Source organism: Larus michahellis, chromosome 8 (genome assembly GCF_964199755.1).
Source record: "Larus michahellis chromosome 8, bLarMic1.1, whole genome shotgun sequence".
NCBI lineage: Eukaryota > Metazoa > Chordata > Aves > Charadriiformes > Laridae > Larus > Larus michahellis.
Window position 1 is genome coordinate 33,504,480 of NC_133903.1, and position 27,165 is coordinate 33,531,644.

At 38.0% G+C, this 27,165-nt stretch overlaps 1 protein-coding gene across 3 annotated transcripts; it reads right to left on the reverse strand.

Moving 5' to 3' along the window:
- Nucleotides 1–26,178, reverse strand: STXBP3 (syntaxin binding protein 3). 3 transcript variants are annotated; one of them, XM_074597886.1, is made up of 20 exons: nucleotides 26,057–26,163; nucleotides 25,432–25,653; nucleotides 20,119–20,168; nucleotides 19,295–19,376; nucleotides 16,995–17,071; nucleotides 16,299–16,377; nucleotides 14,801–14,901; nucleotides 12,648–12,802; nucleotides 11,670–11,760; nucleotides 10,584–10,708; nucleotides 9,033–9,137; nucleotides 8,421–8,478; nucleotides 8,146–8,211; nucleotides 7,583–7,663; nucleotides 6,802–6,940; nucleotides 6,092–6,198; nucleotides 5,547–5,645; nucleotides 4,583–4,668; nucleotides 2,838–2,986; nucleotides 1–697 (listed from the first exon to the last, which is right to left on the reverse strand). In XM_074597886.1, exons 4-20 carry the CDS (start codon nucleotides 19,335–19,337, stop codon nucleotides 606–608), a joined length of 1,653 nt encoding a protein of 550 aa, XP_074453987.1. In that variant the 5' UTR covers nucleotides 19,338–19,376; nucleotides 20,119–20,168; nucleotides 25,432–25,653; nucleotides 26,057–26,163; the 3' UTR covers nucleotides 1–605. The 3 variants fall into 3 exon arrangements, with proteins under 3 accessions (XP_074453987.1, XP_074453986.1, XP_074453988.1); XM_074597885.1 differs by lacking the exon at nucleotides 25,432–25,653 and having other exon boundaries at nucleotides 26,057–26,178; XM_074597887.1 differs by lacking the exon at nucleotides 26,057–26,163 and having other exon boundaries at nucleotides 25,603–25,632.
- Nucleotides 26,179–27,165: the final 987 nt, after the last annotated feature.

The following is a 27,165-nucleotide window of genomic DNA, read 5'->3' on the forward strand; positions in this document are numbered from 1 at the left end:
TTTCTCCAAAGTTATTTATTGAAATTAGAATTTAGTACTTCCGTGATTAACTTTCTCCTTTACCCACCACCATCAAAAAACTTTTGATTTTTCACAATTACATATATTTAAAGAATTTTCAGTGAATTATTTTACAGAAAATATTACAGCTTGAGACATTGCACTTGTGTGAAATATTTTTAACATAAGCCCATATTTACAAATTTTCTTCTGAAGCCTCTATCTAAGAGCCTATGCCCTTTTCAATTCAGTCATTTTTAGAAATAAACTCTATTATAGAAAGGTTTCACAGTTCTCAAAAACAATTCCAGTTTATATATAATCATGGTAACTTTTAGCATAATTTGTTAGGAATGAACATGCCCTTTTGAAAAAGCGCTTACAGTGTAACACTGTGTATACTAAATACAACCTAAGAAACACATGTGTTGAGTTTTCCCTCTCTCTGCCTTATACTCCCCAAAAAAGCAGCAAATTTAAATTATAAAATAACATTCCGGTAGTCAGAACCATGTAGCGTCCTGGTACAGTATTTAGAAAAGTAAATTCCCTAAGAATGTACACACTATTTGTCTTTTCCTAATGCATCATAAACATCACCATTTCTATTCATCCTTAGTGCAGACCATATCCTTCGGTTTACTAAGGCTCTTTACTTCATCCAGTAGTCTTTTAGGTGTCAAAATATGAGTAGAACCTGACAAAAAAACATAAATATTAACTATATCAGTCTGAAATTCTGACTTTCAAACATTCCCTCTTAAAAAAAAAAAATTGGTTACATGCCAGTGTCTTTTACTGTACCTGGAAAACTGAAAATTACAACAGTTCAAGTGTTTTCATGTGTTACCATATAAATACAAGTGTCACCATTAGGTAGGCAGTGTCCCTCTTCCACGCACTAAGACATCCAGATTAGGACTCGTACTTTGGATACGAGTTTCAAGTCCCTGCTCTGCCCAGTTTGAAACACAGGCTTGAACCTGGGCCACCTTCACTCAACGCAACTGTCCCAACCTGCAAGAAATCTGCCCACTCTGTGAAAGGGTGAGTTAGTGACAGGCTTTATCCTAGAATCAAGAAACCATCTGGATTAACAATTGTCATATAACAGTAATTTTCCACAGAAATATCAGTTACAGAAAACTGGCTTTTACTGACTGATATTTCCTTGAAAAATTTTCAACAAATTCCAAGCCTGGAGCAAAGAGAATCCTTATTATTCTTCAGGAGTGCACAACTACCTCTCTTGTTCTCATAGGGAGCGATCATAACTTTTGCCATGAAGGGTCACCCCACAGTTATAAAGGGAACTCATAACTGTTAGGGCTGTCTTGAACCTCGAATTTTAGCAGTGTCAATCTGGATGGGCTAACATTCCTGAAGTTCTGAATCAGGAATACAGAAAGGTTTTCATCTTGCAGTAAGCAGCATGGAAATTTGGAAGTTATCACCTTCCCCTCAGAAATAAGGATTACAAACAAAACTACCAAAATCACCTCTAAACAAAAGGGGAAATGGGACTGTCATTAGTGCCAGATATTACAGTGAAAGAGTGACTTACACTAAACATGGCTTTGTAAACAAGTCTCAGATGAAGAAACAGGTCTTGTTAAACTACATTCCTGTTATCCTGGTTTTTCCATTGCAACTCAAAACTAGGACCAGTGGTAAACCTACCTCAACCACCACCAACTAAACAAGCAAACGAAAAATAAACAAACAAAAAATAACAACACCACACACAAACACACCTACAACATGCCCCACTATTTTAAGTTAACAGACTCTAGATCTTAGAATCAAGGTTGTAATTGCTTTAGGGAAGAGTATTTATTTATTTCAAATTATGGTAGATAGATTTAATCCTTTTTGAAACTCAACACTAAATTTAATTGCCAGACATAAGCATCTCAAGCAATTTAGAATGCTTTAGATGTCCCTGCACCCGGACACCAGCCGCCACTGCAGATGGATACGGGTCTCTGGTAAGGTCTGTATCTAGGAACTCTGTTTTGATATATCATATATGCAAATGTTTTAGCATCTAAATTTAAACAGTATTACAGGAAATGATTATTTGATGCACAGCAGTTGATGGGAAAAGCATTTGCTGCCTCTGAAGTATTAACTGAGAGACTGCTACCCCAGCTGGTAATTCATGCATTTACTGCTGAATTTTAAGATTAGGGAGATTACTCCAGTTTTCAGGACAAAAGCTATAAATTATGGTGTGGTTTCTGTAAAGTCTCTGAAGAAACTATGACAAGAACTAGAAGTTGTTGCAAAGTCAACTGAGCTACACTGGAAAAGTTTTTTTGGGTTTGTTTTGTTTAGGTTTTGTTGGGGTTTTTTAATGTTTTCTACTTGTTTGTTTTTAAGAAAAAAAAATACTTTCTTCCCTTCCTCCCGAGGTGATTAATCTCACACTATTCTGCCAGCTCCCCTACTACTTCCAAAAGCAATGAGAGTATTAAGTGTAGCTGCAGGTAAAGCACAGGCAGATGCAAAAGTTTGTGAGGAGACTGTAATGCAAATATGCATCTGCTTAAATCCTTTTTGCTATATGTCAGGCTACTTTAATAACATGTTTCTCCAACGTAACTTGTGGTGATCTTTCTGTATTTATTGTCCTTAATATTTTGTTAATCTAGATAAACTGCAATTTAGATAAACTGAAAAGATACTTCTGAATGTATAGTTTTAAAAAATACATTGGCTATAGTATTAGTTTACTGAACCAATTTAGGGAATGTAAGAAAAAAATATCCTTACGTTTTTCCAGAAACACATGTAGTAAAGCCCTACAAACCACCCTTTTCCCAGGAGCAGCTTACCAATAACAACTTCACAGGACTTGTAGGCTTGAGAAACTTCATAAGCACTGCGCATCTCAGAATATGTCATTCCTCCAATCACAAAGATAATCAGTCTCGCACTACTCTTTCGCTCATCTTTATAACTAGCTCTAGGTTTCTGGCGCGCACTGTAAGAAATTTCAAAAGATGACATATAGCTTTACTGATTAATTTGGGTAAAAATTATACACTTAACAAGCAGTAACAATTGCTGTAATGCAGTTCACGGTTTGATTATAATTTCAGCAAAAGAATTTACACAAATTGATAATTAAAAGAACTTCAAACAAAACCAAGTTAGCACATTACTCAGAAATTATTCAGTTATCACTAGAGGGAAAATAAATGCAAAGCGAAAAACCTTGTTGCACACACAGCTCACACACAAAGGACTTCTACTGAGCAGCTTAATTCTGCATGCTAGCAATTCCTGTGGCATTTTTCCTTTGAAAAAGCTAGTTTTATTTTTTTTTTTTCAGCCTCCAAATGTCAAAAGACTCTCTAAAAAAAAAAAATATTTGACTGTTATCAGAGAAGATTCAGGCAGCTCAGAACAAAAAAAATAAAGCTCGTAAAATATACTGTCTACACACATATAGGAATTGCAGATTCAGATTAAATCATCTGCAGTCCTGATCTCTCTTTGCTAGGGTCCCCAAAAGATTCACAAATTTCACCAGCCTGTGAGACAGAGATCCAGTTACAGGGACTTGCCCCAGTGTTTCCTTGCACTGATCATCACAGTGCGCATCCAGGAATGTAAGGACACACCAACAGTTTGGTTAGCAGTGGAAGTAACACAACTATTTTCCTAAGGCTATGTATCTGTACTGTCTGTCTTTTATTTAGTAAGGTACAAATTCCAATTCAAGTGTGTCTGCCACGTAGCTACGTATAACATTTCCCTCCCTAAGAATTCCAACATCTGATTAGCGCAATGAGCATTCCTCTGATAGGAACACTCTCATCTCTATTCAGCTGCCTCATCATTTAAATAACACTACCAGAAAGCTGTCAAATTGACAGGTATTGGTCATGAGGTTCAAGAGCTATTGGGATTAAAAAGGGGGAAAGAAGGGACGGTATGAATCAGTAATCTAAAAAAACACTTCCAAAAATCCCCTCTTAGTGCTACTTAGTAAATATGCAAATACAGGGAACACACCATTTCACATTCGTTAGTAGAGAACTCATTCTGTAACCTCCAACTTTTCTGGACTTCTCTAAACCATCCACTGACAACAGGTGTCAAATATCCAGCAGGCCCATATTCCCTAAAGAGAGAGCCTACAGAAGTTAAATTTAACTTACTGAAGTCATTAACTTCAAGAATGACACCACCACTATCACAGCAGAAACAACTTTCAGAAGAAATGAAAACATTCCTTCTGCCCCAGTCACAGTATACTGCTAATCTGTCCCTGAAACTATTTCACACTAACAAGATCAATGGTTTAAACTTCTCATTCTGGGAATATGGAAATGTTATTTCTAATTTTGAAGCAAAAGGGAGATACTCCAAATAAAAAGCTATCGAAAAGTTAAGCTAACAACCAATTTCACCATGTTTTAGATTAAATAAAAATATAGGTTTTACACATTAACGTTACCTTATATATGTTATGTCACTGCTTAGGAAGCACACTTTTGTAATGCTTTAGAATGTACATGACAAATGCACTGTGAAATGGGTAAACTATGTTTCGGGAAATTAAACAATTTACCTTACTGCTCCTGAACCATTCCAGGTAGGAGGACACTGGGAACAATAAGGCCAGTCTTTTGAATCTAGTTTGTTTTCTATAGCATCCTAAAGGGAAAGACAAAAACCACACTTTTAACAGCCACGTAGACCTAAAACCCATCAAGTTTTAACTTCCAGTAGGGATGTCTAACTGGAATTTAATGCCAGCACATGCAATTTCTTAGAACAACCAATCGCAAGCAGCATCTCATGAACAACACGCATGTGTAACAAAATGCTAGACCACATAACACTAAGAGTTATGATAAGGCTTTTGTATATCACAAGGAATAGGGATTACATATGCTTTCCTTTATAAACAGAGTATTGATTTAACTGTTCAGACTTCACTAGTAGCTATTCATTGGTAACTACCCCAACATTTAATTTCTCTATAGTAGTATACGAGAGAAGTTAGGGTCCCCTGAAGGCACAAACGAACGTGTGAAAGTCACCAAGATTGATGAATGACAGCGCTGGGTCACACTAAAGGTCTGGTGAACTTGCTGTTCTGTCTGACATCAGTCACTAACTGATGCTTAGGAAGAGATTTAAGAACACAGCAACAACACTTCTGACAAGGAACATTTTCCAGCCTCTGCCAATCTACAGTTTAGATTTGAATTGTAGTTTAAAGACCCACTGGAGAAAAAAAAAAAAAAATTCAAGATCTTTAAATTACACAAAACACTGCCAATCACAGGACAAGCTGTTCAAAAAGACTTTTTGTTTTCACTTTCATTTGCTTCACCTTTAAAATGACCTCCAATAAAAAGCATTGCTAACACACAGCAGTCTAATATTCTATACTACAAATAGACTAGAAGTGATCTATTTAACTAAAGTAACTCAAGATACTATGGAATTTCAAGAGATTGGCTATAACTGCTCGCTTGAGTAAATTTCTGCACTGCACCCATGATTAACTGGTTGGTCAAATTTACCTCCATAACATCTTTGATAACAGGCGTCCACCTAGAAAGCTGAAAAGTTTCTTCAGAAGAACGGTCCCTTCTTGGGTGTTTATGCTGCGGTGCAGCAGACTGGAAAGATTTTCAAAACATGGTTGTATTATATAGCGTATTTGGATTTTTGAAACTTATTCCTAGTTAGCAGCAAGTGGGGGAAGAGGGGGAAATCAGTAGGAAATTTTAAAGAAAAAACAACAACAACAAAGAACAATTAATACCTGTAGAATTCAGCATACACTAGAAATACTATCTTCAGAGACAAGAAACTGAGAAAGTTGGCACTTTCCAAAACCAAACAGCTTAAGTCACCATCTGATGATTACAGGCATCTTACTTTGAAAATCATTCATGTTAATTATTTAAAGGATTTACCACTTAGACACATCATAAAAACAAGAATTCCTAGTAATTGCCCACTTCCCAAAAAAAGAGATCTGAATAATACTCCTAAGAGTTGCTGAAAGAGCTGTAGATGAGTGCTTGGGTGGTAGGAAATTACAAAATAAATACATTCTTACTGAAGAGATAACAGGAACATCAAGGTATTTCCAATTTCTTATCATATCACTATCACTTTCTATTTGTACATTCTGGATCAGCTTGTCCAAGTTCTCCTCGGTAGTTCCTTTGATATAAGGAAAACACACAACTTAATTACCATGTGATTGTGAGTAAGACCAATTTTGTCTCACACATTCTGGGCTGTTACTTAATCCAGGATTATTTTTTTGTTTGTTTGGCCAGTCTAAGTTTAATATAATAACACATTTCAGACAAAATTTTGTTTAATGGTCCATTTTTGAGACCAAAACTCAATATTGTTATGGATTCCTCAGACCCACATTCTATCAATTTCCTCCTCCTCTACTACAAATTCTTCCTCATTGACTTCATTTTCAGGATGCAACAGACCTGGAACTCCCCTTTAACAGCTTCAATACTATGTGAAAAATAAAATTTTAACTGTTGCACACATCCAAGCACAGGAGTGATGCTAAAACACTGTATGGATCTGCACTTGTATTGCATCTCTTAACTCCTTATCAATAGTATCTTTGCTACTAATTTGAGAGAAGACAAGCCACAGAGGATGGACGGTATTTCTTTCACACTCAGCCATCAACTCCAATACAGATGTGTAAGTTAATTAAAAATACTGGACTATCCCAAAACTTGAGCTGAATTTTGTAGTACTGAGGAAAAAAAACAACAGGGTAGCTTATCATACCATTTGTGCTAAAGATATACAGGAGAATAGCTCTAATTTTGTCATAGCTCTCATGACTTTTGTTGAGCAGAACTGGAAGGAGAACTCTCATCGAGTCTTTCACTTTTTGACCTTCTGCATCAGTTCCAAGAGCCAAGTCCTGAATTTTTTAAAAAAAAGAAAAAGAAGTTATTTTAGTGAGTAGTCATTAAAAAAAAGCATTGTTTTGTGTGGTCTGAAATGCGTTTTTATGAAACCATTGGTGTCAGGAAACCATCAAGCTGCATCAATTTAAACTCAGTATGAAAAGTTTTTGACACAATTATTTCAACAGTTACCAGCATTAAACAACACTACATGACACTCAAAACATTTAAAACTATTACCTAGGATTCATATAAATATAAGTTACAGTTTTTCACTTGAGATTGGTAGTACAATGTAACGCCTCACCCTAACACGTGCTTTTCCCAGACATTTTAAAAGGGCTTCCTTTTCCAGAACACAGTACAACTTCACAGTTTTGCACAAAGAAAACAAAGATGATACTTATATAAATCAGCCAGATTCAAAGACAAAGAAACCAAAACTCTAAAAGTATCTCTTTTATTGACAGAGTAAGAGCCCTGTATCTCTCACTTAATTTTAATACTACTACCTCAAAAAAGTGATCACAAAAATAAATCAAGAGACACACTACTTTAGTCAGTTAAAAACAGGCATCTATTCCTGCAAACAAAAAAGCCACATTTGCAGTATGTTGTTGTTGGGTTTGTGTTTTTTGGTTTTTTTTCAAACATACCTGTTCAGCTTTACAGAGCCTTTCTATGTTAGATTTGAACTTGCTCATGCAATCTTCTGCTATATTAAGATGGACAACTTGCTAGAAGACAAAAAAAAGATAAAAATCACAAGCTGCCATAACTTGGTTGTGTTTTGGTTTTTTTGTTGTTTGGTTTTTTTTTTTTTAAACACACCAAGCAATCATTTTTACTGGTTACAAGAATCAATCCTTCTACTGTCCTTCAGTACCATCATGCATTTTCTGCGTTTAAGCCTTCACTTAAAGATTGAGCCTCGTAATACCTTTTAAAACATTAAACTGCTATGTTATCTTCAATCCTCAAAGCACACAAATCATTTAAGTGTTTTGGGTTGTTTTATTTTGTTTTTTATACTAAAATGGAACACCTGGAAACAAGTTTTCTTCTTAAAATTTTACAGTAGGTGAACATATTGATTTGGAGAAAAGTTATATAGCACACAACAGGAAAATGACAGAATAAAACTAGACTTCAATAGCACAGAAAGTTATAGCATACAAAATGATTTATCGTGAAGTTGTAGTTACAAAAGACCACTTACCCTACTAATCTCTTTACGATAGTGTGGCATCTTCTTCATTAATTGGGACAAAGCAGATATTGATAACTGTGAAGAAATGATACAAGTTGAAAGATCTTCTCCCCAATATTCAACATCCTTATTTCCCTTCCTCTTGTAGCCTTGCTTCCCCTCAAAAAAACACTTGCCATCGAGATAAGCCTCGGTTTCTATAATAGGCCCATGAATTACATAGATCTGATCAGCCAAAAATAAATAAATTACCAGGAAAAACAACATTATATTAAACAACTTACTTTTCCTTCTGTTGCTTTTCTTTTTGATGAAACTTCTTTCAAAAGTTTTGGTATTTCCCTGAAAAAAAACCCAAAGGAAAATAATCAAATGCAACAGCATCACAGTTCCTAAATCTTTTAAGATCTTTGCTTAAAATCTTAAAAGAACTGTGCAACAAGAACTTCTGAATGAAAGTAAAAACTTCAAATAGAGGTCTCCTTCAGAGGAGAGAGTGTTTTTTGACACAGGAAACTGAAGTTAAACATTCTGTTTATGATACTTGCATAATGTCATTTGATGCAGTAATATGCTAGTATTTTATGCAAAGTAATCCCTTCAGATTTAAAAGATCTGAAGATACTTCCCAGAAAATAATTTAATTTCCACTTTCCTCAAGAATTTAAATTAATATTAGTTAAATTGCATACCTCTATACACACTGTATTTTTGAAAGTATGTTTTCTTCCTGGCATTGATTATTTACCAGGATACAGTCTATATTGCAAACCACCTTCACTACTGCCTGTACTTTCTACTACTCACTACTTTCTTAACAGCTCAATACATTCCCTCTCAAAGAAACTTTTATAAAACTGCCCTTTTTAACTAGTTTTTGTTATTTATTCACATACTCTATCACATCTGCAATATGCTTGTGACGAATCTTCACCCAGAGCTCATCATCTTCCTCCAGAATTGCCTCCCGTTCCTTCCCAGCAGGTCCTTCTGTTTTGTATCTTCCAAGAGAAAATTCAGGCAGTTCTTTGGTTTGTGGTTTGTTTTTTCCCCCCGATCATTCTCATAGCATGTTAAAATATTAATTGTTCTGGTTTAATCAACATACACGGTAACTGCAGTAACATACACAGGTTTTCACTTATAAGCCGAGCTACTGCCTGGTAAAATATAACTAGAAGAAGCAGATGAATTTTAGAATGATTCTTTGGGGCAATAGCTTCTGGATGTTCTTTTAAACCAACAGTAAACAGCATTTCAATCATACATTTACATGCACCTCAATTTCTCTTCAGCTTCCAAATGTCAACTTCCCTTTGTCTTCAAATGCAAATTGTGCACAGAGTAATACACATTGAGACTGCAAAATGCAGCTTTCTATAGCCACTACAAGACATTTTGTAACTGAAGGAAAATTAAGTCCCATTCACCCACTAAATAAAGTAGGACCGATTACTTCACTTATACAAGAAACATGCTTCACAGCATTACAGACCAGCTATTACTTTTCTGCAATGACAGAAAGAAACCTATAAAGCAAGATAACAATCATAGTACATAACATTTTTACATTTACAGAAACTTACACAATGTATACGGCCAGAAAGCAGGAAAAAAAAAAAATTACAAGATTAATTGTAAAAGTCAGATCATGACTACCTAGAAAACACACTCTGCTGCAATTTCATACACGGTAAGTTTCAGATTCATAACATTCTACATTTTTTATGAAAATATTCACTCAGTGTTCCTGACAGAGAAGATACATATTCCTGTTTGCTTAACTGAACAATGAGGCAATTCGGTTTAATTTGCTGTAGTGGGTCATGAGAAAGCAAAGTCTTACCAAAGCCTTTGGTGTCAGAACAATTCGACAGTGAAGTATGTACCTTATGCAAAACAGCGTCACAGTATTCCAAATAGTGATAAAATAGTGCTTATAAACTGAACATGGCTTACCTAAGTGTGCATTTAGGCTGGAAACACGTAAATTTTAACAGCTACACAAATTACATGACTGGAGCTATATAAGTCAGTGTTCCTGAAAAACAGCTAAGCTTTTTCTTGGCATTTGATTACTGGCCTTGTCTGCCTTGTTAGGCCAAGAAGGCTGAGAATATGAAACAAAAGGCAGAGAATCTGAATGTGCACTACCAAGTTTTTACTTCAAGTCTAGTACGAAGTTCTTTGTTTTTAAAAAAAATGCAATTTGTTAGACTCAAAACTTGGCAAAAATGCTAATTAGATCCTACCTAATCTCAACTAAATGAGGAAGTTCACAAGAAGAGGAAGTTACAAATCCAAGAGGAAAGATTAATAATAAGTGAAACATCCCTTATGTAATATAAGCAATATTAGCTATTGCTATGGTGCAATTCAGCTAAACAATTCCATTGATTTTATAATCAAGAATAAGAAGTGTTTAGATTTTTTTAAAAAGTACTTGCTTGTAAGTATCATTTTCAATTGGCAGCAGATCATACGCCATCGCCTGGAAGGTGAGCTCATGAAGTACAGTTGATACTGGGTCAAAGCCACGATCAATTATTATTAGTTGGGAGTGTGTTTTACCCTAGAAAGCCATCAAATACACGTAAAGTTAAAACATACAGTACAAAGTTAATGCATGTTAAATCTATATACAGTAAGTTACAGCACAGCAATATTGGAACAACAACTGAAAAAACCTAAAAGGTATGGTCCAAGTGCTTATCAGCATAAATAGAAACAAATGCTTAAATGACAACCAGAACACAGTGGTTTTAAACACTAATTTTAAGGTAATGCTCTTAGCCCACTGCAATGCATTCAGTAACCTCACTTAACAAAAACTACAAGGAAAAAAAAAAAAAATAACACCACACAAAAAAAGGCCTCCCACTGACTTTTCACAAATAACCTACTCTGAAATACAAACAACACACTTATCTACGCTGTGCTGTAATACAAAAAAAATCATCTCCAAACATTCAACTGAAAGTTTCACTTTGGAGTTTAGCAGTGTGGCAGGAGCATCAGGTACATTTATTTCTGTAGAAGAATGGAATGTCACCAAATCAGAACAGTTTACCCCATACTGCTGCATTTAGCCAGCTGCCTTAATCTGCAGCGACAGATCAAAAACATTACTTATGTGAAAAGCTGTATCTTTATGGACAATAAATTCCTTAATGGGAGACATTTCAGTTCTGCAGTGAAGTCCCTTCTACACACAACCCTATGGAATGTGATGTTAAAACAAGCGTTATCCACTTTTCTTCAGGTTTGTATCATCCCTTTATCATAGAGACAATTTTTCCAAGGACAGTTAGTTTGATCACACAAATTATATTTGCTTACATACAGTTTTACTGTATCAGTTACTACCTTTAAGTTGCTTTCATACACAAAACCAACTAAATGGCAACTAGTTGCCTTTATTAATAAATAAAAACTGGTTTTGTAGAACCTATTGTCCAAACATATTCCAAAGATTATTTTTTTCCCCCCAGACTTAAAAAAAAAAGAAGCAAACACTTTAGTTCACTTTCTACCTTTATTTGGCTTTTCTCATCAGTTCTGTAGTAGTTTTCAAGATTTTTTTCAACAAGCTGTGCAAGTTTGCTGGCTTTATCAGATGGTCCGCTGGGAAAAAAAGGAAACATGCAAAAATAACTTAAATTTCTTCATCAAAACACTAAAATGCCACCTTTAAAACAGAAAGCACTCCCTAGATCGATCCTCTGGTTTCACAAGCAGTTTCTGAACTCCATTCTAAGTAGTTCCAATATATTTTCACTCTCACATTACGATTCCACTCTTTGAATGCTTCAGGTATTTCACACAGTAGAAACAGCTTCAGCCAAAAGACTGACATTAGCTGGCATATGGCCCAGCACCTAAAATTCTCACTTAGAGGTGGGGAACAGGAAAGAAAAAAAGAAAAAGAGAAAGAGAAAAGAAAAAACAGTCAAGCAATTCTTTCTTTGTTACCTTTGCAAAGAATAAGGCACTGCTTCACGGTACACCACAGAATGCAATTCTTGAGCACAATTTCAGATGCCTACTTTGACTTCAGATACTACTCTGTACTCTCTATCAAAGCTTAAGAGGTTTTCTCCTCAATAGCTCTACTACAAAGAAATCTTGATCTTATCAGCCTCAGCAATTTACAAATTCCTTGATGCCAAGCAGAGCTGCAAAACTACCAACAGCAGAAGTTACAGGAGTACACATGCAGTTCATTAGAACGCAGCAGATTAGAGCATCATCCTACTGACCAAACATGAAACAAGCAGTTCATAACAAAACAGGATACACTAACTACTGTTATATGAATACACACAGAGATATAATTCCCTGCACTGCCTACACTTCACAAATTCCTATCATTCCACATTTCAGATTTGTGGATTAAAAACAATTAATCCACAATAAAAGAAACTATGCTGCAGCCTCAAGCTATTACCAAACAATGTGTGAAGTCCTAGAAGTGAAAGCAACTTTACTATACAACACTATTTTTGCCCCACCTTTTATATCGTACTCCTGGATTCTCATCTAGCGTGGCACATAAGGTAACAATTTGTTCAGCCATTACTTGCATTACAGCATCTTTATCTTTTGTCTTTTCCAGAGTTGGACTATAGCAGCGGTAGAATGCATCTGGGACATTGAGAGTAAATACCTATGTAAAGCACAACCAAGCAAAAAAACAGCTTAAATTGTATATTTCTAAAATATCTGGTAAAATAACCGATGATACTTTAAAACTACATGCTGTAATAAAGAGTCATACACAATATACTTCAAAAAAAAAACCACCACACAACAAACCCACACTTCAGTCCTCTTTCTCTGTCTGTTGAGGTCATCAGCTTTTTGTTCTCACAGTCTTTTCGTCTATTAGTCTTCTCTGCTGTGTAAATTACTATATTTTTCAAATTGCTTACTGTCTATATAGATGGAGGGACCCGAGACAGGCAGAACTAAATACCATCCAGTGTCTCATACAGAGCCATACAATGCAATACCAGAACTATCATAGAAGGTATCAAGTTAAACTTGTTTAAAACAGAATTTTACGTATTGTATGTTTATTATATGAAGACTTCACCTCCAAGAACTGAAGCTCTTTAAATGCATTAAACCTTGATAAAATATGTTTAGTACTACACAGAAGAAAAGCTTTTTCAACAGTTTAGGAAATGGAATGCAAACATGGAAACAATCACATTGTCAGTAAGTGGATTTTCTGCAGCTTCAGATGGACTCTGTAACTACAGAGCCAAAGAAGAATGTCCATCCAGATAAAGATATTTGTTTCATTTGAGCAGATATCACTTGGACTTTGCCCAGAGCTCAGCTTGATTATTTACTCTTATCACCACAGAAAGCAGGCCCTGAAGTTAGGAAAATCAGTTAACATTGTCTGTTCCTTTGCTAAGGACTCAAAATGTTCTCACAACCCAAAACATTGAGAACACAAAACTAAACTAAAAACCAGAAGAGACTAAGTGCTGTTTATTTTCAACTTCAGAAAAGTAGTCCCAATTTCTGCTTTCATGGTAAACCCTTCACAGAACCAAGACAACTAAATTTTCATATGCCTTATTTGGTAGAAGAAGCTAAAAAAAATGTTCTTAAGAGCAGCTTTAGCAGAACTCACAAAATCAGTTTGAAAGAAAGCTTGGCAACATCAACACCACTAGAAAATAAACAACCAACCAACCACACTAATTATTCTGATGGCTTCTCAATCTAAATAATTAAAAAAAAAAAAAAAAAGAGTGTGTCTTCAAACAAGGAAACTGCATCACAGTAAGACATGGATAGCAGCAACCTCTCCTATATTTATCTGCCACTTGGTACACCTAAGAGTTCTAACCCTTGATATGTTCATAAGGTTTGAAGAATACAGGAAAGACTTGTAGGAAACATTCATGCTTAGTTCTACAACTCCCAGAAGCGGACGGGGTTTGGGGACTTCACTGTATTAGTGAGTATCAGAGTGCATTTCTGCCTTCTGTATCTGATACAGTGTGTGAGCAACAAATTATTTCTCAACACAACACCCACTGTGTGGTTTCACATGGAAACCACTCATTGGTTTCCACTGGTGGTCTCAAAATTTTAATTGAGAAAACATAATTTCCATGTTTTCCTCCCACTAAGAGGTTTGCCAAGTTATTATGGGGTTTGTTTCTCTTTTTTGTGAGGCTTTTGTTTTGTTCTCCTTCAATTCTCTTCACCCATTTGCTCTCCTTTTATGACATTCACCAAGTAGCTTGTTCAACTTACTCCTATTCCTATGCATCAACCTATCTAGTCCATCAAAATAACACCAAAATAACAGTATAAGCAGCAACAAACTTTACTACTTACTAAAGACAAACCAGAATACTTTCCTTCTCTTAAGGAATAGATTCCTTCTCTAAGCTCTCTTATTCCAAGTCTTGCAAAAAGATCAAGTGCAAACAGTAAAGCTTTGAGTACAAGATCATTTCTTTTCATCTGAAAAATATAGGCAAGCACTAAAAATATGCCAAAATAGCAATAGGTCTCACAAACAGTTTATCAGTTAAAAAAAGCTACATTCTATTTAGTTATTTTTTAGCAAATCAACACCACTTGAATATAGTCCTCCAAACTATTTTCTGCTGTTGAGATAAAGAACGAAACTTACCTGAGACTCATATGGGAAAAAGGAAATGTTGATCTCCTTGCATCTCCTTATTGATTTTGCACAGGAAGACTTAATTTTATTGAATAGGTTGTCAGGACAAACTAGGAAAAAAAAAAAAGATTCTAAGTATAAATCATTTGTGTGTATTCCAGTTATTAACTCACTTATAAACTTACAGTATTCAGGACAGACAATTCTAATTTAAGAACCAATTAACAGTAACATACAAAAAAGTTGCCAAATCCTGAAGTGGAAGAGAATGTAAGATCAATATTTTTTGTTTGAAATCTTTTTTAAGAAGCATCACTGGTGATTTTTTCCTAGCTTTTGGCAAGCGAAGTTGTAGAACACTCATTAGCAGTCTGCAGCAGTGAAGGATATGGATTTTATCAAAGCAAAAGTTTCTGCTATTTCTGCTCATGTAGGAGAGAGAAAACATTTGCCAAGCTACAAAAATGCTTAAAGGGAGAAACAAATTTGTACATATCAAACAGCAAAATACAGAGAAATATGGAACTTAATTACAGATTTCAAATGCATTCTACTACACTTAAAAGGCTACACTGGACGCCAGTCTAGAAACTGAATTTAAGGAACATTTTCATTACACAAATACTACACAGACTTGGAAGCGACAGAGTTATTTCTCTAACTTCTCCCAACATGAAAAGTTTTGGCAAGCATTCAAACTGAAAGCTTGCACACTTGCAACAAAGGAATATACAGCAAGGTAGCAGTATTTTTCCTGAACGAGAATTGCTGCATCAGCATAAAGTGAAACAAGAAACCAAAAGTTTTCAATAGTAATTTAAGAACTGCTTTGAGAACCTACGGTAGCAGATATGCACCATCCACAGAGACGGCCACAACTCAGGCTCTGCCTTCAGCAGCACGTTTGGGTTTTTTGTTTTCCCTTATTTATGTGCCATTTTAGTCACGCTAACTGACTGCAGAGCAACATGCAGTCACATTAACCCCATTTGCACTAATTATCTCTGCTCTGCAATTTATATTGTGCATGCAAGGGCGAAGGAGGCATCTACTTTCAGGTGATGGGAAAAAAGGCTGACTCAAGTCAGAGAGAACTACACAAAATGACCAGTTACAAAACACTGTTCTTGCAGCAAATTCTCATGCATTTATGTTTTTGAGTGCTATTTTGTTTACACAAGACACATAGTTTTACTTGAATTGTCTTCCTCCACACTCTCCAACATAGGAGAAGACTAGGATACTTCAAAAATAAAACTAGATTACCTAAATAAAAAGCTGAGGTGGGGAATGATCAACACTGTTTGGCAATTGTGAAAGAAATTACTATTGCCATACAGCACAGTGACCACATTCTGGCAACCCAAATACATGTAATTACTTGAGTCTCAAATCTTCTCCCAAGAAACAGGACTCAAAATTTACACGTACTAAACAATAGGAAAGAAAGTTGAGAAGCTTACTTATTTACATATATAAAGTTATCAAACTACAAAAGCTTACTTACAGTCGGTGAAATACACATATGCTGCTTTGTATCTGCTGGATGATTTAGTGATGAAGTCATCAATAAGTCCATCTACAGACTTATGGGGGTAGAAAAAATAATGAAAAAAGTCATTACAGTGTTTTTCGCCTTTCCTCACATACCAGACAAAGCTTCTCCCTCCTCTCCTCTTGCCCTGTTAATTACCTAGTCCCACTTAATACTGCAAATCAACACACAAAAAAACACTTAAGTAGATTTTTAATTCCAGACCAAAAATAATATAAACAATTACAGAAGGTCAGTCATGCACCAAGATCACTTTCAGAAGCAAAGCAAGATATTTGCATCATTTTCCACCTATAACAGTGATGAGATTTATTCTCTCAAGAATTTTTAGGCAGTAACAGTAATCTCTTATTAGAGCCATTACTTTGAATTCTATTGTGCAATGTATTGCATCATTATTTGATAAAACATCTCTTTCAGTGAGGTTACTAATAGCTAAGCAATGAAACAGTGCCTCCATTGATCAAAAGGTACACATTTGCAACATGCTCTATGGTGACACTGCATTGCCTTTTCATTATAGGAAATGAAGCACCACAAAACGCAGAAGCTAAGTACTGCATAGTTGTACACAGTAAATCAATATTTTACAATAAGATTGCTTTTTCAGTCTGAAAGACCTTGCTACGCTTTCTTTAAAATACTAACCTTTTTGGTGGGTGTTATGAAATATATTGCCTTCATGTGTGGGACAGGCTCACGGTTTTTATATACATTCTCCACCACTATAAAGCAATAAATATTACATTTTTATAATTAAGAGCTTTATGTATCCTTAAGGAAAGTACCGTACATATTTTAGTATAGAGATGATAGAAATAAAATAACACTAATCAAGTTGTCCACAAAATTAGTGGCAAGAACCTATCTTCTGCCAAGAAAGCCTTGATTTTTTATTTATTTATGATTTTAAATATAGCAAGTTACATGACTTATTCAGCCCTCAGCCTAGTGTCAATGAAGTTTGTAGGACTAAATTTTTCCTGGCTGTTTTACACAAGCAGAGTTTTATCCTCACACAGAAAGGTATGGCAATACAAACATGCTCAACCTACGAAGGCCAGTATGAAATATCTTGCCAGATAACTGCCACAGCATGATTGTTCTTTTTCCAGCACGTTGAAGGAGAGGGAGAATAAAACTACGCAGGGCATTATTTTGGACTATAGCCTCTTCTGTCCTTTGTTTGCCCATTTCCTGTGCACTGACTCTGTTTCAATATAATTGCAGGCACAAATTAGACATTTTCAGCAGATCAGCTTCACTCAACTCTTGGTTTTCTCTGTTTAATAAAGTCATTACTATATAGTGTTGCAATACACTACCTTGAGAATGCAGGAAGATTCATGTTGCTCAGTAATTTTGAGGGGGAGGAACAAAGAAGATAAGTAATGACAGACATTTGGATGTGGAAAGACAGGTTCTTTTCAGTCATGTACTCACTAAAAATAAAAGGTTTCTTATTGATGAACAGGATACATGCTCACTGAAAAGCTGCTCACAAAGGATAAGTAGTACTTATTATGATTAAAAATACACTCCAAAAGTGAAATGTATACAGCTTTGCTATTATACTTCTAGAAGAATCATGTTATACTGAATAGTTGGAATAAGAAAAGTCTTGCTACTTGTGGAAAAATAACTAAGTCTAAATACTGCTCTCTTACAAAAGTGTTTCTAAAAATCTAAACCTAAAGCTAATTAAGGATTAGATCATTTACATTTTGTGTATTCATTTCATTTTCCAAAACAGGCAGAATGATACACTAATAAACATTACAGAAAAGGTCAATCATAAAAAGCAACTTTGAAAAGTTTTATGAAAGGAAAAATGTCCTTTTTTTAAGTTGTAGGGAAAAAAAGCCCATAAGATTTACTAGATAGAAAATACTTCCTTTAAAATACACCTAAAAAACCAAAGTCTTATCTAAACAGGCATACGGCATAACTGAGATCTGTCACAACGCACCTATTATTCATTTTTGACAGTGGCCAACATCAAGGAACAGGGGAGATATTCCAGCAGATGAGAAACTCCACTCCTCTAGAAACTACTCTCAAATTCTTTGGAAAAGTGACAATCTAATTACAGTTAATGTTGCTTATGGGTTTATTCTAGTTAAAGTAATAATTGATATAATTTAGTTTCAAGTTTTTATTGTGTGTTGTGGGTTTGGGGGGTTTTTTTAAGTTATGGAAAGCTCTCTTGTTTTGAGAAGAAGCTCAAATATATCTGCACAACATAGAACTGAAATTTAAATTATTCCCTCTATCACATCCACTTGCTTGCAAACACCTCTCAACAGTTTTATTACTGTCTCCTGTTCCCATTTTGTCCTCAGTACTTAAGTTTCTCTGCCCTTGTATCCTATTTCTACTGTTCAAGAGCAGAAATTAATACAAAACAGCAGATATTACCGATTTAGAGAACACATTAGGAAAAAATGCATAGAGCATGTTTTACTAACATTCGCTTAATTCTTTACTGAGCTCATCTTCCCTTAACTTCAACTGACAGATAATATCCTTAAAAATCACTCTGTGACAGCTAACTGTCTCATTTACCCCATCATGGACACTAGCAAACAAACACCACCACCAAAAAATGCACCACAAAACAAAAATAAACAAAAAAAGGCAGAAGACCAACAACAAGCACCAAAAAGACCTTACAGCAATATTTAGCAAAAAAAAAAAATTAAAATAAAAAGGGTTTTAGCTTCTAGGCAGAGAAACATTTCATTTTTCATTTAAAAAAAAAGTTTAAAAAACCCACAATTAGATAATTACTGTACAAGTTAGAAAGCCTGCTAGTCTAATATCCCATAGCTACTTGTCTTCATAAACCAAATTCAGACGATTTCTTGCAAGGGTACCATCAATTTTATTCTTTCCCCTTTTTCTTATCAGGATATTGCCATCTGTATATTAAAAAGAATTATGCTTACCTGTGATACCCTCTGCCAGTAGATCAGTCATTTTGCAGCACATTGACAGTAATTTAGTAGTGTAATCATCTAAAAGAATTATCTAAATATATTAAAAAAGACACACAGGTATTTAGATAACTGATCAGCTATAGTAAACCCACGTTATTTCCTTAACAACTTGCCATGGAAACTTGAAGCTGAAATCTGTTTTATAACTCTGTATCTTTTCATCACCTGCATATAGCAACTTTGCCGAGGGAAATTAATCTCAAATAGCATCAGAAGGCAGCTCCCTACATAGAGGATTTCAAAAGATGAGCTCCATCTTAAATAAAGAGCTTGTCCCCACTACTCCTACTAGAAAGTATTATAAAAACTTTCACTTTGACACAAATCTTTTGAATCCCTAACTAATTTACCCCATGGCCTGCTTAAATATATCTGTAGTTGTTCTAAAACTTTTTTTATGGCTTAAGGAACTCTAACAGGTATTGCACTGCTGAATCCTGCTCCACATACATCGCACAGCAGTATAATTTTTGAAATTAATGAAGTACAAGTCTTTCAAGAGAAAAGTGAAGATAAACAGAAACAGTTTCTCTTTTTTTTTTTTCAAAACTCGAACAATAATTGAGACAACTAACCATTTGTTCTTAGTATTTTTCATTGTGTATTATACAGAGATCTGAGTTAACAGAACTAAAATCCATTACTTGGCTAGAAAACAAATTTAAGTGAAAGTGACAGCCATTAAATGATAACTATTTTTTGTGTACTCAGTGATAGAATCACCTAAACAAGTAATGTGTAACATTCTTACAAAAGTTATAACAAAACTATACCTTCCATTCTTCCTCTTTCCTGCAGTCATCAAATATTGATGATTTTAGCTCTGTAAGAAGAAACAGAGATAGACAGTTTACCAGTCAGAGGAATCCAATTGTTACTGAAAAAATAATTCACCCATTTAGACTCATATGTTAAGAGACCTAAAAAGGAGGAACAAAAAAACCCCAACCCACTGATAAATACCTCTACAGAATTCTTGGCTACCAACTGTTCCTGCCTGTTTCATAAAGATGTAGCTAAGTTTTTCATTTTTGCCAATATTAAATAGCTCCATAAAAATCAGCCTGAATGATCACAGGCCTGTAAATATTTCACTTTGTTTCTATTTTTCAGTGAACTCTTCCACTAAAAGGATTGTGCACATGCAAAAAAATTAAGCTACTCTTTAAGATAAGACAGCTGGACCACCACATTCAGAAACAGGCCTATTTTAAAATATATGCTAACTTCAGATGTCCTTGTTCTTTCTCTAGAATTCCAGAATAAGCCTAAGAAAAGACCACTTTTTCCAGGAATTGAAAGTTATCTTAAATAAGGTATCCATTATCTTTTCCTGCTATGACAACTGTAGAGAAAGTTTCAATTAAAAAGCTCATACAGGATTCAGCAAAAGGAGTCAACATGCAGTTACAACCCACAGGTTTTAAAGATCACCAGAACTATGAGTTGTAGCTTTCAGGAGTGGTTTCATCTGGCTAAGGCAGATCGATCTCACAGCAGTGGTATGCGTTAATTAGAAGTCAGAAGACTTTGGGAACTGTTTAAAACCTAGTGTTTATAAACATAGGAATAATGAGGTCCGATTATTCTGTTCTCTTTTCCCAGAGAACAGAATTTCACATTAAGCTGATGACTACTTCTATTAAAACTGCTGGACCTTTTTCTCCACATGAAAAAGTAAGAGTAACAGAAGCCTTCAATACAAACGATCAAATTCAGCACACATTTTGTGATGACTGACAAGTGAAAGAACTGAAAGAAGTTTCAGAATAGTAGGTGCACATACAACAAGAAGTACGCCTATTTCCTTCACCATTTATAGATATTAATATACTCAGTTATGTCCAAGTCCCTTTGCTATGGCCCTGTCGCAAGATACTCCATCTGTACCCCCAAATTCCAGGGCCTCAGAATTCAGCAGTTACTTCACCGGAGCAGCCAACCTGCTCATCCAGCCTTCATTTCATTTCAGTTTCACAACTCTTAACACTGCATAGCACACAACGCTCCCAAGCTGTCACGCTTCTTATAGTTATATTTTACAAATATGTCCTACGCAGACTCTTTCACACTAACATAAGAAGTTTCTTTTGAAAGACGAGTACTTTATGCTTTAGCTTTCCAATATGCTCAAGTTACTTTTTGCAGCATTGGCATTCTTCATAGCAACCTAAAACCCTTACATTCCGCTTTATCTAATAAACTGACAAAAATACCAATCTAAAAGCTATTTAAGTAAAAAGCACATGTTTCAAGAGGGATACAATAGGTGCATTTTGTTTAGGCTGCTAAACAACAGAACTCAAGCTCAGTTCTCCTGAATCCTTTTCTGCTTATACAGCTCCCGAAATCCATTATCATTGGTCAAACTCTGGGTTGCTTCCAATTCAACATCCTTCCTGTTATACACAATCCACAGTTTGCAACAAGTTCTAGGTCTGCTTAGCCTGGTGTAAAGACTCCTGTGACTTCTTTGGATATACTCTATATAAAATTGCAGAATGCTCATCACTCCATAGCTGCTACCAAGATGTATTTGTTGGTAATACCTGAATCCAGGATGTAATACAGGCACATTTTTTCCTGTCACTTTTATACTGTGCATTTATTACATACATTTTTCTAGTTCTGCACACAAGGTGTAGGATCAAATCTTTAGCCTCGTGAAAATTTAATTACCCTTCATACTTTCTGAGAACACTTTTACCAAGAAATTAGTCCTTAGCATTACAGAGTGCTTTTTAATAAATTGAGCACCTGAGAGCCTGTCCAAAATCTCAAGTATATTTTTTCTACAATACCTTAACTTACTTGCCTACAAAATAAAACAGAACATACAAATGCATAATCCAGTTGTGTCTTGAACTTAATTTCTGTAATTAAAAACAGAAATCAGCTTTCTCCCATCATGAGAAGAAATTGTATTCCAAGCTATCAGTGTACTTGCCCCTGCAACACTCCAACTGCTATTTGTTTTGTCCTCAACCTGCAGCTGCTTTACTCAAATAACTGACCTACACTGATTTATAGGCTCTACAAATCATCTAATTTGTCTCCAGTAAGCATTCTTAATGCATCAAAACCAATCATAAACCCAGGTATGAATAGTGCTCCATTTTTGTCTCAGCTTGCATTTCCTTCTCACAAATTTCATACCAACCATGCATCCTAACTACCTTATCTAATTTTGTCTTCTCTGAATACATTCAATTAGTTGAAGGCATTTTTCTTCTACTTTTACTTCCTGATCCAGGTAAGAACTAGACACAACCCTGATGGAACAGCAGACTGCTAAATCCCTCTGTGAAAAAACAAACAAAAAAAAAAGCAAACCACACCTTGGCAAAGTTAATGACCGATTTGTAACACACTTCCTGAAGAAAGAACTAAAACAGCTTTCACTGTAAGCAAGTGTTCTGGAAAATAAAGTTACAGGATTGCTGAATCATTTTTTAAATTAATATAGATATCTATGGCTAGGCTAGAATCTTATTATACAAGTCCAGAACACATTCTGAAGTTGCAAAAAAAAAAAAAAAAAAATTAAAGACAGAATTCCTTGGGGAAATAACCTTATTTACAGATAGACATAGAGATGCAGTATAGTTAATTTTATACTTTTATCCACAGAAACTACTGCCTCCTAAATACAGGTAGCTTCCTCCATCCCCATAACTGTAAACTTAACTGACCACAAACCTTGGTGAAGTAACATTTTCACACACTTCTGCATAGATTCTGCCTAAAATTGCACCTTACTGAAAGGGCTATCACAATGGAAAGAAGGGGTTTTAACAGCACCATACCAGAGCACAGGTACAACACTCTTTGTACACAAAACACAGGTACAACTTCTTTGCCTGTTAGCAGAACAGGAATAAAATACACACTGACAACAAGCTCCTACATGAAGCATCAGCATCATTGACACATTATTTTCAGACAAAACAGCCTTAAAAAAAGCCACGTTTGCTGAAACATTAGAAAGCAGCAGTCCATGGCCTTGAATTATCCATAAACAAAGACAATGTCTAAAGCTTACTTCGTGAATTTTCATTGTTGTTGTAGTCTTGGAAAGATAAGAGCCACTAGTTACCTAACAAAACATTCTTTTCATAAGAAGCTTCTTTTTTCACAAAGTTTTCAATATAAATATTTTATTATTCATGCTGCTTCACCATCACTCTAGTATTTTTCCTCATGGTCTTGTCCACACTGGTAATGCCATTTTCTGAAGTCCTTATATACCCTGATGACACACTAGTGCTTTGATCAGGTTGCCTCCTTCTAAGGCTATTGTGCTTGACCAATCTGATAGCCTTCTACAACGGCATGACTGGCTGGGTAGATGAGGGGAGAGCAGTGGACACTGTCTACCTCGACTTCAGCAAGGCTTCTGACACTGTCTCCCACAGCATCCTCACAGGTAAGTTTAGGAAGCACGGGGTAGATGAGTGGACAGTGAGGTGGACTGAGAACTGGCTGAATGGAAGACCTCAGAGGGTTGTGATCAGCAGCCAGAGTCCAGTTGGAGGCCTGTAGCTAGCAGTGTTCCCCAGGGGCCAGTACTGTGTCCAGTCTTGTTCAATGTATTCATCAATGACCTGGATGAGGGGACAGAGCATACCCTCAAGCGAGTTTTCTGATGATACAAAACTGGGAAGAGTGGCTGACACACCAGAAGGCTGTGCTGCCATACAGCGAGACCTGGACAGGCTAGAGAGTTGGGCAGAGAGGAACATAATGAAGTTCCACAAGGGCAAGCGTAGGGTCTTGTACCTAGGCAGGAATAACCCCATGCACCAGTACAGGTTGGGGGCTGACCTGCTGGAAAGCAGCTCTGCATAGAGGGACCTGGCAGTCCCAGTGGACAACAAGTTGACCATGAGCCAGCAATGTGCCCTTGTGGCCAAGAAGGCCAATGGTCTCCTGGGGTGCATTAGAAAGAACATGGCCAGTAGGTCGAGGGAGGTCATCACCTGCTCTGCCCTGGTGAGGTCACACCTGGAGTACTGTGTCCAGTTCTAGGCTCCCCAGTTCAAGAAAGAAAAGGAACTACTGGAGAGAGTCCAGCAGAGGGCTACGAAGATGATCAGGGGACTGGAGCATCTCTCTTAGGAGGAAAGACTGAGAGATCTGGGCCTGTTTAGCCTGGAGAAGAGAAGACTGAGAGGGGACCTCATTGATGCTTATAAATATCTAAAGGGCGGGTGTCAAGAGGATGGGGCCAGACTCTTTTCAGTGATGTCCAGTGACAGGACAAGGGGCAACAAGCACAAACCGGAACACATGTTCATAAGTTCCATGTGAACACAAGGAAAAACTTCTTTACTTTGAGGGTGGCAGAGCACTGGCACAGGCTGCCCAGAGACATGGTGGAGTCTCCATCTCTAAAGATACTCAAACCCCGCCTGGACATGATCCTGTGCAACTTGCTCTAGGTGAACCTGCTCTGGCAGGAGGGTTGGACTCGATGATCTCCAGAGGTCCCTTCCAACCCCTACAATTCTGTGACCCTGTAAGGTCCAAGTCTTCTACAAAACACCTCAGGACAAAACAATCACTTTATTACCAAAGGCACAAAAGACTTCACAGAGCAAGATGGGACAAAGAAGCAAAACTAGGGATTTCTAAAGGTCAAGTTATAAACAAAGGTACCTAACTCATGTAAGCAGGGTACAGATGTCAGCAGTCGAGGACGGAACACCACAAAACAGTCTGCTTTCCTCCTTCTCCCCTTTTTTCTGTTTTCGTTTCCAGCAACACAAGCAAGCAGACTGGAGCTTGCAGGCAGGAGCAGAGGATGAAACCACAGACAAGAAGGCAGCAGGACCTTCCCATTTCAGTGACAGGCAGTCACTGGGCTGGCTGAGCTGCTCATGGAGTCACCACCTCACTACAATTAGATCTGGTATGAGGTGGCCATTAGTGCCTTTCCCCAAATGCCTCACAGTACCTGAAGTACTATCCGCCCTTCCACTCCACTAAGACATGGCGTAGTTACAACTTCATTTTCTGTACCAAACACTGGCAGAACCTGTTCCTGAACACGGCCATAAAAACCTGCAGTTCATTTATTAAAGTACCTGGGGACACCTTCAGCTTTTTCCTTCTGAAAAGCGCCAAGCTCAGCCCAAAGCCGGCAGTGACACTTCGTGACAGACAACCGGAGAGCCCGTTCCGAGGCCGGGAGTGCTCTCCAGAACTGCCATTTCGGAAGCAACAGGGAAGTCCTTGAAGAGCTGACTTCAGCTTACCCTCTTCAGGAGCTGGCGCGGCTGGCTATATCCTCTAAAGTTCACCCTCATCTCGGAAAAAGGCAAAAACGTTTCCATCCAGGTGCTATTACTGCCGGCAAGCCAGGGCGGCCGCCTCCCGCCACCCCGACGAGCCGAGGAAGAGCCGCCACCTCCAGCCTCTGCCGCGCACCGGGCTCCCCACAGAGCCGCCCGGGCCCGGCCCGGCTCTCCCGCCGCCCGCCCGCACACCTCAGCCCCGACACGCAGGGCGGCTCCTAAGGAGCCCCCAGCCGCGCCAGAAGGGGCCCCAGCCCCAACAGCGACCACCGACCCCAATACGCCAGGCTACGGGGAGGCAGCGGCGAACGCTCCCGGCCGACCGGCCCGCACCGCCGCCCACCGAGCGGCCCCGGGCCGCTTCCCAGCCCCGGGGGCGGTGGGAAGGGGGCGCGGAGCGAGACCCCGCACTCACTCTGCCACACCAAGCTCTTCAGCCCCCGCACCGCCGGCGCCATCTTGCTCGCCCGCACCGCCGCCACGCCGCTCCCTTCCGCTCCCCTGCCTGGCCCCGCCGCGCCCTCTTCAGAGGCGGCGGGCGGAGCCGAGCGGGGCGGTGGCGGAGGGCGCTGCCTGCCTGTGGGGCGGGCTCCCGCCAGCCGCGCCAGCCCTTCAGGAGCCGCGCCAGCCCCTCAGGATCCATGGCAGCTGCAGGGCCCCCTTTCTCTGCCGTGATGGGGTGCGAAATTCCCGCTGGGGAAGCGCCCGCTGACCGGGGCTCGTCCCCTGAGGTGGGAGCGACCTGTTGCTGGTCGGAAGGTGAGCCCAGCACGGCGGGAGCCGGCTCCCCAGCCCCGAGGCGGGCTCCTTGTGCTGTGTGGGGAGCAGCCGGGGGGACCTCCGCGAAACCTGCCGTGGCCCCGGGACCCCTCGGGGTGTCAAACTGCCCTCGCCGCCATGGGCCCCTCATAAAAACGGCCGCCAGGTTCCCTGTTTGGTTCGCGTAAGTCACCGAAGAAAGCACTATCGGTTCATAGGAAGATACCGTTGCTTGACAGCTAAAATCACCTGTCAGAAGTTACAGTTCGAAGGCACAAAGGCGTGTTGTCAAAGAGGAACCAGCAGCTGGTACGAATTGCAAAGAAATGAGAGGAAAAATTCTCGGTCTACGGTTTCCCAGTCGGTATGGCGGCATTCCATTCAATGGGCAGTACGACGAGGGCAGCATTCCTGGCAGAAAGAAAAGATCCTTGTAAGTGGACAAAAATGGCCATAGGCAAGAAGCTGAACAGCAGATTTCGAATTTACATTGGGCTTAATTACTTTATGAATCTCATATAAGCAATACAGAAACTGCATCCTGCAACAGAAGGGAAAAAACCCACCACCTGCCTGCTTAAAGTTTCGATGCTGTGGGATTCATCCCACCATGGCTTTGGTGATGGCTGGCAGGCTGTGGTCCAGCAGGGAGGAGGGCCTCCCTACGGCAGCCTCCACCTCCCCTCGTCCCAGGGAGTAAACCTGCGGGGACGGCACCGCTGCAAAATATTACTAGTGACAGCAGGCATCGGCCGGAGCTCATCC